Source organism: Camelus dromedarius, chromosome 2, assembly GCF_036321535.1.
Source record: "Camelus dromedarius isolate mCamDro1 chromosome 2, mCamDro1.pat, whole genome shotgun sequence".
Lineage (NCBI taxonomy): Eukaryota > Metazoa > Chordata > Mammalia > Artiodactyla > Camelidae > Camelus > Camelus dromedarius.
The window spans coordinates 2,978,736-2,990,944 of NC_087437.1; the positions used below are offsets into that span (position 1 = coordinate 2,978,736).

The 12,209-nt window shown below is 49.7% G+C and overlaps 1 protein-coding gene across 2 annotated transcripts in view; it reads left to right on the plus strand.

The window, feature by feature from the left end:
* The first annotated feature begins 495 nt into the window (after positions 1 to 495).
* Positions 496 to 12,209, plus strand: part of CPNE4 (copine 4) — a 382,521-nt gene continuing 370,807 nt past the window's right edge. Inside the window, exon 1 of one of the 2 annotated variants that reach the window (XM_010979687.3) lies at positions 496 to 622. In XM_010979687.3, the coding sequence (XP_010977989.2) occupies positions 570 to 622 (53 nt within the window). In that variant the 5' untranslated portion in view covers positions 496 to 569. Of the gene's footprint in view, positions 623 to 2,821; positions 3,151 to 12,209 lie in introns of those variants that run through there. The other variant, XM_031464304.2, reaches the window with a different exon arrangement.

A 12,209-nucleotide genomic window follows, 5' to 3' on the forward strand; every position in this document is an offset into this window, starting at 1 on the left:
CTCAGAATCACATGAAATAGAAAAAGAAAAAAAGAACACACTTTGATCTATAAATAGCCCTGGGGGGAGATGCAAGGTTCTTTTTTGATCCAAAGCCTCAAAAATAAATCCTGTTATTTACAGCAGTCCCCTTGACTAGTTGAGGATGTAACCATCCTACAGCTCGAATGAAAAAAAGAAAGAAAGAGAGAAAACAGAAATTCAATTTCAAAACAAAATGCTCACCCTGACTCATTCAGAGAAGGATCCAAGGTTTCGAATGCAGGGCACTGACTCTCTGCCTGTTTTTCCCCTTTATCATCTGCCATCCTTAAAAAATGGTATCAACGGCACTGGTAAGAACCCACATTTCTTCCCTTTTGTTCCCTGGCTCCGTTCCAGCGTTGCACTTGTCACACTGGTGGGAGGGGTGCCTTTCAGATTGGCACAGGACAGTCAGCGGATGCCTCCCCTTATGTTACCAAACAGAGACCCGGCAAGTGGATCTGCCCAGAGCTGGAGGATCCTCTGCGGCTTGGGAACCCCAGTGGCACCGCGACTCTGTGGCTTGGCTTTAGATCATTCTGACTATGGCTGTAGAACCCAGCAGCTCAGAATCCATGAAAAGGAGAATTGGAAGGAGGTGAGTGACACTAATCAGGGGGTTTTGATGTCACAGTTGTTGCAGGGACCCCGGCTGGTGAGCAACTGGTTGTGGGGGCAGTGACTGTGACCAGAGTTCATTAGCAGGTGATGTACCTTTGTTTGTAGAGACAGGCTGTGGGTTTCATAGCAGAGGTGGGAGGAAATTCTGCTTTAGGTGCCTGGCAGAGAGCCTGTTTGAATTTACCTTCAGTGTCATGCCTTGAGGAAAAAGAAAAATCCCAGTTTCTGGCAAAAGGCTGCACGTGTGTTCTGCACACTGGTTTGCGGGCAACTGTTTGTTTCTAATTAGGGAGCTGAAGCCTGCTGGCAGAGGAAACCATATTTGTCACAAGTTGTGGCGCTGTTTAGTTTGTGAGTCTGTGCCTTTAACACGGGGGCTAAAGATGGTTGTAGCGGGTTCCTCCCTGTGGTTCTGGCTCTGGTGCTCCTGCTCTGTGGTTCCTGGTTCTGTCACTCGTAGTTGTCCCTTCAGAGCCTGCTTCCATCCATACTCCCTGTCCTCCCTGTTAATAACTGTGTTCCCTGGTCTGGGCATTCTGGCCACCCAAACCTCAGGCTTTTTGTAGAGATGTTAAAACCTACTTGGGCAGAAAACTAAATAAATGGTCGATAGAGTGCTTGACAGATTGCCTGGAAACAGAACACGCTCAGCACACCTGAAAATAAGAAGTTTGTGTTAAATAGGCTCTAATGTCTTTTAAAAATTTTACTGTAAAAAATGTTTATCGACGACCTGCTAAGTAACAGCATTGTGCTGGCACGGGGGTTACAATCACAAAGAAGATAAGGACATAGACTTGCCTTCATGGGACTTAAACTTCAGAGGACACAACCAACATGCAAGAAAATGCACAGTCGCATTCCCTAACCCTCACTTCATCTTCAAAAGTTCAATCCAGCTCAGACTTCAAGTTCATCTCCAAGGCTACCTCTTAATTGAACGGGAAAGGAATAGCTTCCGGCCTTCTGCTTTCGTCTTTAGTAAACATATGCTGACTCTGCCTACCCAGCATCCATCCTCCCTGTTCTGGTAGGAAGACACCTAATTTCCTTTGGGGAACCATAGTATGTCCCACTCGCAGCTGATGTGGGTCTGTGGGGCTCCCCTCGGGCTCCAGGGGTGTTACAGACCACCCCGCCCAAAACTCCCAGACACCGCGGAAAGCCTGGAGCACCAGTGAAATCCCACATCCCAAGGCCTCAGTGATTGTCTTGTGCTCAACCACATGACCCAAGTTTTCCGAATCCAAGTGAATCAAAGGAGCTTCAGTGTACAGACAGGCTGCCTAGGATTCTTTCCGTATTGTCTGTCCATATTACATGTAACATCCTCCATGTCATCCCAATGTCAGAGACAGTCTTTTCTGAACCTTATAGATTCTGAAGTCCAATTTGTGATTCTGACAACACCTGTGTGCTCTGTAGTTTATCTACTGTTGTGGAAACAATCGCAGACAACGCACAGTATATACTCCAGTGCTCATTTGTCTGAATTTGACTTTTAGTGAGTTTGGAACAGGAGGGCCATCCCTCCTTTCTAAAGTGCTTCCTAACATGTGGCAGTGGTTACCCCTTACATAAGACCGCATATTTATTTTTAAACACTGGTGCTCTCTAAGCATTTATCTTACACTTGTTTGTGAAGTGCATGCACTCAGGAAGACATTATGGGATGCAAATTGCCCATTCCCTTCTTCACGAATCTATTTACTAAAAACAATGAGCAGGCTCCCGCCCTAGGTCAGGCACTCTTGCAGACACCAAGGATAGGGAGGTGAGCGTCGCCCTCACCGTTTTTTGGTGGCTGGGGAGCATCCACCCAGAAAGTTTCCTGGAATGTGTGCAAAAAGAAGTAGCGCTCCCACCCTCTTCCAGGTATTCCCGCTGTACCCTGCAGTGAAGAGGCGGCCGCAGCCCTCGGGCAACGGAATGAAATGTGCCCAGGGACCCGGGGTGAGAGACGTCGTGGAGAAGGGACCCGCTTCCTGGGCCTCGGGGCGGGGCAGGGCGGGGCTCGGGGCGGGGCCGCGGGCGGGGGCGGGGCCGCGGGCGGGGCGGTGCTCTCCGCCGGGGCCCCCAGGGGGCGCTCACGCAGCGGCTCTGAAGGAGCGTCTGGCTGCGGCCGTGCGCGCGGGTTTCGTCAGAAGGTGGAAGCTCTGTGAGGAGCGGCCGTCCCCGCGCCCCCTCCCGCGCCCCTCTCCCCGGCCCCTTCCACGCTACTCCCGGAGTTGACTGGGAGCCGAGCTGCGGCCCCACGCCGTCCCCGCCCCGCCCCAGCGCCCGGAATGGAGCCCGGGGCCCCGGGGAGCACGCACTCCCGGCTCGGCGTCTCTTCCCTCTGCGGCCGCTAAACTGGCCTCGGAGCCCGAGGGGGGTGCGGCCCGACCCCGGCCCCACCGCACAGCTCCGGGCCCGCCGCCTCTCTGAAGCCGGAGTCGCGTCCCGGGGCGGGACCGAGCCGTCCGGGCTGCTTCCCTTCGCGCTCCTCGGGGCGGGCGCGCCCAGGTGAGTGGACGCCGGCCGGCCTCTCGCGTCCTCGGGCGCCGCGGCGGCGGCATCAACTTTTGAGGGGCGCTGGTTTGCGCTCCGAGCCGCTGGTGCGTCGTGGCCGCCGTGGTTGTGAGCGGTGGTGAGCGGCCGCTGCGAGCGTCGCCTTCGGTCGAGGGAACTCCATCCTTAGCCCCACTCGGGCGGGCGCGTGCGGGAGCCCGCGAGGGCCGGCCTGCAGGTCCTGGAGGGGAGGGCGTCGCCGGGTGAGAAATCGGACGGGGGTCAGAGTCCGGGCCGAAGTTGCGGCTCCCCCAGCTGACGGCGACACAACTGTGGGGCTGTGGCGGTGTCCCGCCGCTGGACGGGCCGCGAGGTATGATGCAGCCGCTCGGCCTCCCAACCCCCCGCCCCACCCCCTCACAATGATATTTAATTGCGTCTGGGGCTCCCGGGCTTCAAACTCATCAGCAGGCTCGCGGGTCCCCTGATGGAGCCAAGTCCCTCTGTGCTCCTTCCTCCGTGAAATGGAGTAGCCGGGGGCAAGGGGCCTGGGGGTGGGACTACAGGGACCACCGAAGCGCTGGCCACAGCCGACTGAGGAGGTGGGAACCCCGTGGTGTCGCCGACCCCCGAAGATCCTTAGGGTGAAATCCAGGAGAACGATTAGGAGGTGGTCCACTCCGCAGCAAGTGAGTACTGTTCACCATCGGATGGGGGGCAGGCTAAACCCTGAGAAATATTCTTAGGAAGATGCATTCCTCCTTACTCTTGAAGGATTTGGGGGAGCTTCAAGAATCCAGCCCCCATTCTGCCCTCCAGATCCGGCCACGCCTCCCCCCCACCCCCGGCGGCCTTGCGAGCCTGGCTTCCAGTCCCAGAACTTGCCAGGCTCCAGGAAAAATCACGGGCTGCACAGAGGGTCCCTTGGGGCACGAGCTTAAGAGTGCAGCCCCGGGGTTCCGGAGGTGGAGGGGGAAAAGGTGGACTGAGCAGCGGGGTGGGTGCCCCACGAAACTTTGCACGAGAAGTATCTGAGGGAAATACCCCCACCGTCCCCGCCCCGCTCCCCACCCCTTCAGCTGGCCCGCTGACGCCTTAGGATTTCAGTGCCTTTGGCAGGAGATGCCTCTGCTGCTTTACTCCTGTGTTAGGAACTATGCGAAGCCAACTCTTCATCTTGCTGTTTTGCCAGGATTTTTAAGGCACTGCTCTGCTTGGTCTTGGCTCACTTGGTTTTCAGTTCCCTCAACAGCATTTTTGAGCTGTCCAAGGTATTTTAAAGTGTTCTTCTTAAACTCAGACAAAGCCCTACTCTTTTGGAAAAATTACCTTGACTTCAAAGGAGATAATCTTACCCCCTCATTCCTTTCTTCTACTGCCCGCTTAACAACCCCTGTCTCAAAGACGTTTGTGATTTATTTTTTGCTTTATGTCAAAACGACCTTCCCTCTGCGCACCTCCCCAACTTTCCTAGAACTTGGGTGTTTAAATCCATGACAGTGTTTTGTAGTTAGTAGACACTGGCTTAAATGCATAGCAGCCCCCCCCCCCCCCCCGCCAAGAGCCAGAGGCAAGCAACAACTTTATTTATTTGATGCCCTTCAAGTTTAGGAAGGTCCCATTTTTATTACCCAGCAGATAAGAGCTCTGGATGGTTATGGCTGTGATTAGATAAATTCTGATGTTTTCATTTCCCCTACTGAGCTGCTGCTTCTAGGTTCAGTTCATTTTATTGGCGGTCCATTTTTAAAGAAAGACTGACAAAGTTGCTCTGACAGATCGGGGGTCCGAGCTCAGAGTAGGTCAAAGGTACTCACACATGGGGAGGTGGATAAAAATAGAAGGAAGGTTGGAAAACACAGCAGGGGCACTTCTGTTAATAGTGCCCACCAATAGGAGCTCGAATCTCCTCATTTATCTCTGATGGGAAGATTCTGATGGCTTCACAGGATCAAACTCAAACCACATGAAAACTAGGTGATTTCCCCCAAGCATTACATAAAAGGAAGTGTCAGTCCATCGTAGGAGTGGATGTTGAATCCTGGGCAGTTTTTAATGGTTGGGTGAGAAGGGCTTGCCTTTGGTAATGGAACTGTGTGAAAACACTCGTGGGCACCACATCTGTACCTTTCCTGTGAGTGGTCAAACCCATGTCTATTCCTCCAGGCACACTCCCAGCAGGTGCACGTAGGGCCCAGAGAGCTTCCCAGCACACGACAGGCACTTTACTAGATCTTCTAACTATTTCTTTTAAAATAGTTGCTTTGAGGTTTGTGAGTTGTTTTTTAATTGTACTTTAAAGACTTCCTGCTCATCTCCAGGTCTCTGGTAGCAACATGGCAGGCATTCTGCTTGAACCACTGGTCTGTCTTAAGAAGTTCCTGATTTTTGAGGTTTTGATTAAAAAGTGTCTAGGATTACAGGGTTTCTTGATCTGCATGTGGCTGATTTAAAAATACCTCACTTCAGTTAGTAGGAAGCAAAGATGTTACCTGTTTTCAGACGAGTTTTATGTAGTATTCCCCAAAATGGAAGCTTTGATTCTTCCCACCATCAGATGACTTGAGTCCACCACCATGACTGAAAACCTTTAGATGATACCGACTAGAAAGAATAGTCACAGAGAAAAAAGTGGGTTAATGTTGGAACCTCTATTCTCATCTGTAGTTGAATCTTTTGAAACCAAGCTGGATGTATTTGTATGGTTTGCACTTTAAATTTCTTATTTGAAGGTAAACATGTGGGAGGTGAGAGTTAGAATTGTATTGTGTAATCAAATGTCCCGCACTTTCCGAGGCGTCTCAGCCCAGAACAAAGAATGAGAAGAGGGGCTCTGATGATACCAACTCGACTGACTGGGAGAAGTCTCTGTACCATTTGGGAAAGTCACCTTATGAGAGGTTATATCTTTTTAATCAGAGATGTGACCAGAGGATCTGTATTTCATGCATTTTGAAGAGGAAAGGAGCAAAATTTGTTCTGTATATTTACTTTTTTCCATTTTTGTCTTGTTAATATTTTAAAAACAAGCAAAGCAAAACCCCTCTAGAGCCACACGGTAACCTGAAGTCTTATTTCCTTGGCAACAGTAGCCAATATACTGGAGTCACAAAATATCAAGACAGAAAATTTTAAATGCACTTTAAATAAAATGTCACATGGTTCAAGACCATCCTGTGGTGCATTAGAACTGACCTTCCAGCACATAATGATAGAGTTAAATTTAACTCTCCCTTCTCCTGATGGAATGTAGATGGCAAAAACAGATTTACAGGACTTTGAATTCTTTTTATGATAGCCTAAAAATTCTATGATGGTTTTTCTTTTGAGGGAAGCAAATTCTCAATTCAGGGGGTTAGAGCTGCAGATCTGTTCTTTGAGTGAGGTGTTTCTGTGAAGATTGGTGATAAGGCCAAAATCAAGCTTAATAAATGAGCCAGGCAAGATGTGCTGTCTTGTCTATGCTGTTCAAAATAGACAATATATAGTAGGACCTCAGTTAGCATTAAATCCAACCAGTGGATATCTGCTAAAGCTTGTGACTACATAATAAAAACAGAGCAGTGCCTACATATACTTTTGCCTGTTCTGCACTGGAAATTTGATTTATGTGGGAGCTTTCTATTTAGTCTATGAGCTGCTAAATATATATGAAATATAGTATATGTTTACCCTAAGTTAACAAATGCTGGGAAGTCCTTTATTTGGCTGCTGTATTCTTGGGAAAGCCACTTGAGAACCACTAACTTTTAACTCAGTAGATGTCGAAGGCCTGAAGTCAGGTCTCAGTGGCAGGTGGTGAGGATGACTTACTTAGGAAGGTTTATCCCTGCCCTGTGGTTTTGGTGCACCCCTAGGGGTAGAGGAGCCCATCCAACCTGGCCTGGGGTGGGCTCATCTCAACTGTGAACAACTTTATCACCTTGAATCTGTGACTCTCAGAACTGGAAGAGAGCTTGGGGATTATCTATTGACTACCTGTTTAATCTGACAGATGTGGAAACTGAGCCTCGGAGAGGTGACTTGGTCAAAATCAGGGAACTCACTCAGCAACCCTCTTGATTGCTCCCCTTACAAAGAGACTGAAGCTCCCTGGAGATAATCACTGTAGTTGCACCAATATCTGGCACCATGTGCATTGATAATCTTATGCTGAGTCGGGGTAGTGGTGAACGGGACTTCCACATCCCCTGGGAGGAGCAGGCTTGAGTCTTAATTCTGTTGCTCTCTCTTGGAGCCAGTGAAATATTTACCCAATAGATGTGATTAAATTTGTACAAAGTCATTGTCTGCAGCCATCCCTGTGAATGTGCATGTTTTGTGAGGAGTTGCTCACGCACTGTCTTGGCTTTCTATTTTAAATACCACAATTGAGTCGATAAACGGGAGATTTTATGTCTCGACAGTTTGAGGAACCCACAGGGGAATCCCTTATTTTCTGTCTTAAATTAAAGGTCCATTCAAAAAAGAACAAACTTTCTGAAATGTTGTTTTTCCACCTCTGGCTCAGAACATAAGATTTATAACTTTATTATATTTTTTATTACCTAGAAAACTAGAGATATTTTTCCTTGGAAACATCAGGAGAAAAAATACAGGATTTCAGGCTAATTCTAGAAAAAACCCTCTCAGGTTTAGGGTGTGTTGACCAAAAGACCTTCCTTATCCGAGAGATCCTAAGCCTCTGTTGGACAATTCATTGCGCTTGGGTGAGAGGAGGAGCAGGTCAGGCTGGCGGGTGTCCCAGGCGAGCGCAGCCTGAGGGACTGGGCGGCCGGAGGAAGGGCCGGAGAGTTGGCATTAGAGCGGACGGTCGCTAGAGGGCGCCGGAGCACCGGCGGAGGCCACCTGCGGCCCGGGCAGACCCCCAGGCTGGGAGGTGGGCTTGACCGAACCCCAAAGAGGGCGCCTGTGACTCTCCAGCCCAAATCGCCTGGCTTCAGAGACAGGGCAGCATGCTTGCCTTCAGCACGCGATGGGGCTCTTCCAGTGCCTGGTCGGGGAGGGGCTCCCAGGGTTGCGCCTGCAGGCTGTGTGCGGTCCGCTTCCCTTCCTCTCTTGGGAGGCGGACCCCTGGCCCCGGGGATACTCGGTCTGAGTCTTGGGCCCACAGGTTCCAGGCCACAGGCCTGTGAGTGAGTTACCCCGCCGGCATGAGCGTTGGCATCTGGAGGATGGGGCAGGTAGCGCGGGGACTGTGGGATGTGTCGGTGTGTGGGCATCTTAGCTGGCAGGCAGTGCTCGGGCCTGTGGAGAGCTCCCCGCACTTCCTCCCCTCCCGTCCCCGCAGCCGTCCCTCAGCAGCAGGGTCTCCTTCTTCCATCTGACCAGCCGTCTAGATCACTGGCCTTCTGCCCATGGCTGTTAGGCGCGGGGGATGAAGGCTTGGTTCCGGCTTCTAAAGCTGCGGGCTGCAGGGAGGACGGGCACGTGGGAAGGAGTGAAGGTGAGGGTCGCACAGACCTTGTGGGTAAGAGTAGGAGTCAGGCTTTGTCTTGGAGAACCTGGAAAATGGCCCCTCAGGTCCTTTACACTCAAGTGTCCTTTCATCTCCCTGCATTTCAAGGAATCAGGGCCTGTGCAGGGTTGTTCTGAGGGAGGGAAAGAGAGGGTACCTCACTGAGTGTGCACTTGGGTTTACAGAGATGCTTACCTGTTAATAGAGGTTCTGAAGTCCAGTCAGCTTACACTGCCCTCTGTATACTGATTCCATCAATATCGTAAGATAAATGCCCATGTGATTGACTTAATCCATTGAAACAGGACAATGATTTTCAAAGGAAACATAATAGAAATACGACAACAGAACCCTTACCACTAACGGCTAGGCTGGAACAACCTAAATAAGGATTCTGTGTTTAAAATATGGAAAGATGTATTCAATACAAATATCAACAAAAAATGAAGAATAATAAGGGGAAGCGGTGAGGTTAAAAGAAAAGCCTTATTATCATTAAAGTGACAAAAAAGCATTTAGTTTACCAGCAGGCACTAGGGGTACAGGATGCCTGGTTTGATGTCTTTGTTATATTTTGTACAGTAGTTTCAACAAGTAACTTAGAGAAAAAGATTCCAGTGACAAGATGGAAAATCACAGAGGCTGGTGCCTGAGATTGCGTTGATGTGAAATCGAGGTTGGGCACCGCGGGTGTGAGAACATCTTACCTGGCCAGGTGGACTGCAGAGCTCCTGAGAAGTAGGGGTTGGAATTCTGTTGTAGGGGGGCCCCTTAGGTTCTGAAACTTGATTGATCATGAATCATGTTGGAGGAAAGGCCTGATCAGTAAATAGGTGGAAATCAAGGTGGAAATAGGTGATTTGGGGAGCCGTTGACAACATGGATCACAACTCAAGGCCTGACTGAATTTTGAAGAGAAGGGAAAACAGATGCTTCTTATGGAATTGGAGGATGTGAGGGCTGGATAGTCCCTTAAAATTAGGAACACCCCTTCCCATTTTCCGGATGACGAAACAGGCCAAGCTGGTTGGTGGTCTTGTCCTGACCCCACACTACACCCATCTCTCCTCCTACTGCGTGCTTCATGAGAGCAGGCCTGACTTCCTGTCTTGTTCGCTGCTGAACCCCAAACGGGGACAGTCATCCAGCAGCAGCTCGAAAAATTATGACTGACTGTCTGAACAATGCCGTTTCTTTCTCACTCTTATTCAGGTACGTGCCAAGAAACCACTAGGTTGCAGCGTGATTGGATAAAGGTGAATATATGTTGAGCTTTGTTGTGTTAAGAGCTTAATCTCTGACAATAAACAGACTTGGTTCAGATCCTGGTTCTGCCACTCAGGAGCTGTTTGGCTTTGGGAAAATTGGTTAACCTCTCTGAGCCTTATTTCCTCATTTGTGAAAATGGGGATAAAACAACATATGTAAGGTAGCAGAGGATCTGCAGTAAGTGTTGGTTTCTCTCATTCTCTCCTCCTGCTCTCTTTTCTTCCCAGAGAAGATTTAAAAGGGGGAAGAGTACTTTTTAAAAAGGGGTTTTAATTTATTTCAGATAATATACATTTATCTTGCAGAAAATGTCATTCCACTATAGACATATAAACACATAAAATCACTACAAATACACATTCTGTGGGTTAGATATGATTAGTCCCATTTTATAAATAATTGGGGAAATGCCAAAGTACCTGCACCTGGGAAGGAAGAGGAACCCGAATCTAGGGTCCCCCCCAATCCCCACCCAGTTTCAAGCCCAGGGCGTTTTTTCCAAACCTGTGTTTTCTGTGATCTCTGTTTCTCACCTGTCCTGCTGAGCCTGCTTTTCTCAGGAGGGCTCAGCTCCTCCTCCTCCCCCGGCTCCTGGCCTGCCCTGCTCCAGCCCCTGCGTGTGACATCGGCAAGCACGGGTGGACCCACTCCCCTGGTGTTTTTCAGGCTTCACCATAACAGCTGTAGCGCACTGCTTGTGTCACTCCAGAGAAGCGAGGACCCTCTGGGACGTGGAGTGCTCCCTGTCACCTGGCACACGGGCCCATTCCGCAGCTTACATCCTGCGTGCAGGCCAGGTTTGTGGGTGACGACAACGTGTACTTAACTTGCTCACAATCAACACTGTGCCCTAGCTCACTTGTTAAAAATACTCTTATTACATTTTCATTGTTTGCTCTATGTTATATAATCTCAGTTAACGTGTGACGTTGTACAGATTTATTACCGTCCAGTGCTGCATATCCAATACAATATGTGCTGTGCTTGGCGAACAGTTGATGGGATTTTTTTTCGAGGATTATTTTGACCGTGGTGAGTTCTCCTTTAAGCACTAACTTTGAATCCTGGCCCTCATCTAAAATGAGGTCTGTTGTATTTGGAAGGCCGGGCTCTGCGTTTTGTATGGGTAGGAAGAATTACTAGCAAAAAGCACACGTTTTGAGTCAGGCATTCCTGGGTTTGAATTCTGGCTCTGCCTAACCTCTCGCAGCTCCGTCTCCACAGATGTAAAATGAGAATAGCGGCAGTGCGTCCGCTGTGGGGTCATGGGGTCGCTGTGAGCCTCAGGAGATCCGGTACCCCTCCAGTGCCCCTCATGTTCCAGGGATGGGGAAATGACTCAGGTCGTCACTGCTGTTGGCTGGCGACACCCCTCAAAGGTGAGCGCTCAGGAGTAATTACCCTAATGGTCGTCGTTTGCCGTGTTGGAAGGGAGTTGTGGAAGCCAGGAGTGTGTTTATGAAGCTATGCTAGAAACCTGTGATGAAATGTGTGCTTTCAGAGCTACCGACACAATCATTTACCATCCTTCTCCCTCCCCACGCCTCCATTCCCACCCACAAATTTTATGCCCAGCCGCAAAGATGACTCAAGGATTATGCTGGGGTTTCTCTAAGAAAAAACTTCCTCTGTTCCTGCTGATTCCACATTTATTTCACATGCAGAGGTATGTTTAGCACTGACCCCCAGATGAACAACATCCATCTCCCCACCCTGCAATAGACAATTTTGTGGTATTTGACTTTCTGTACATCCTGTCTTGGTCCAAAAGAGATTCTAACAGTGATAGACAACATGCTGGGTACTCTCTGCTGTCGAAGTCCCAAATGCCCTAGCTCAAAGTGCGCTTTTCCTCAGGGAGACCCCATGCGCGTCGTGAAGCCATGGTTCACACGCTAGGGCATGAATCAGAAATCTCCCGGGGGGCTTGCGGCAACACGCATTGGTGGACCCCTACTGCTAGGGTTTCTGATTTGGTGGATCTAGTGTTTGAGTAAAATAATTTGTGTCTCTGACAGTCTCCTGGGTGACGCTGCTGCTGTTGCTCTGGGAACCACACTTTGAGTACCACTGCCTTGAACATTCACTGTATTTAGACAAACCATGCATTTTCTCTCCTGTGTGGTACAACTGAGAACAGCGCTAATGGTGAAGATAGGGACCTGACATTTACCAAGCACCTGTGGCATCTGCCATGTGCCAGGTACCTCACCAGGCACTTCACACGCAGTGCCCTGTTTAATCCTCACAGCCTCTGCCAGTCAAGTCATCGTTACTTATTGAGGCCTTATCACGTGTCATGCAGTGCACTGTGCTAGGCCCTGGGGCTGGAGCGAATGCCACAGAC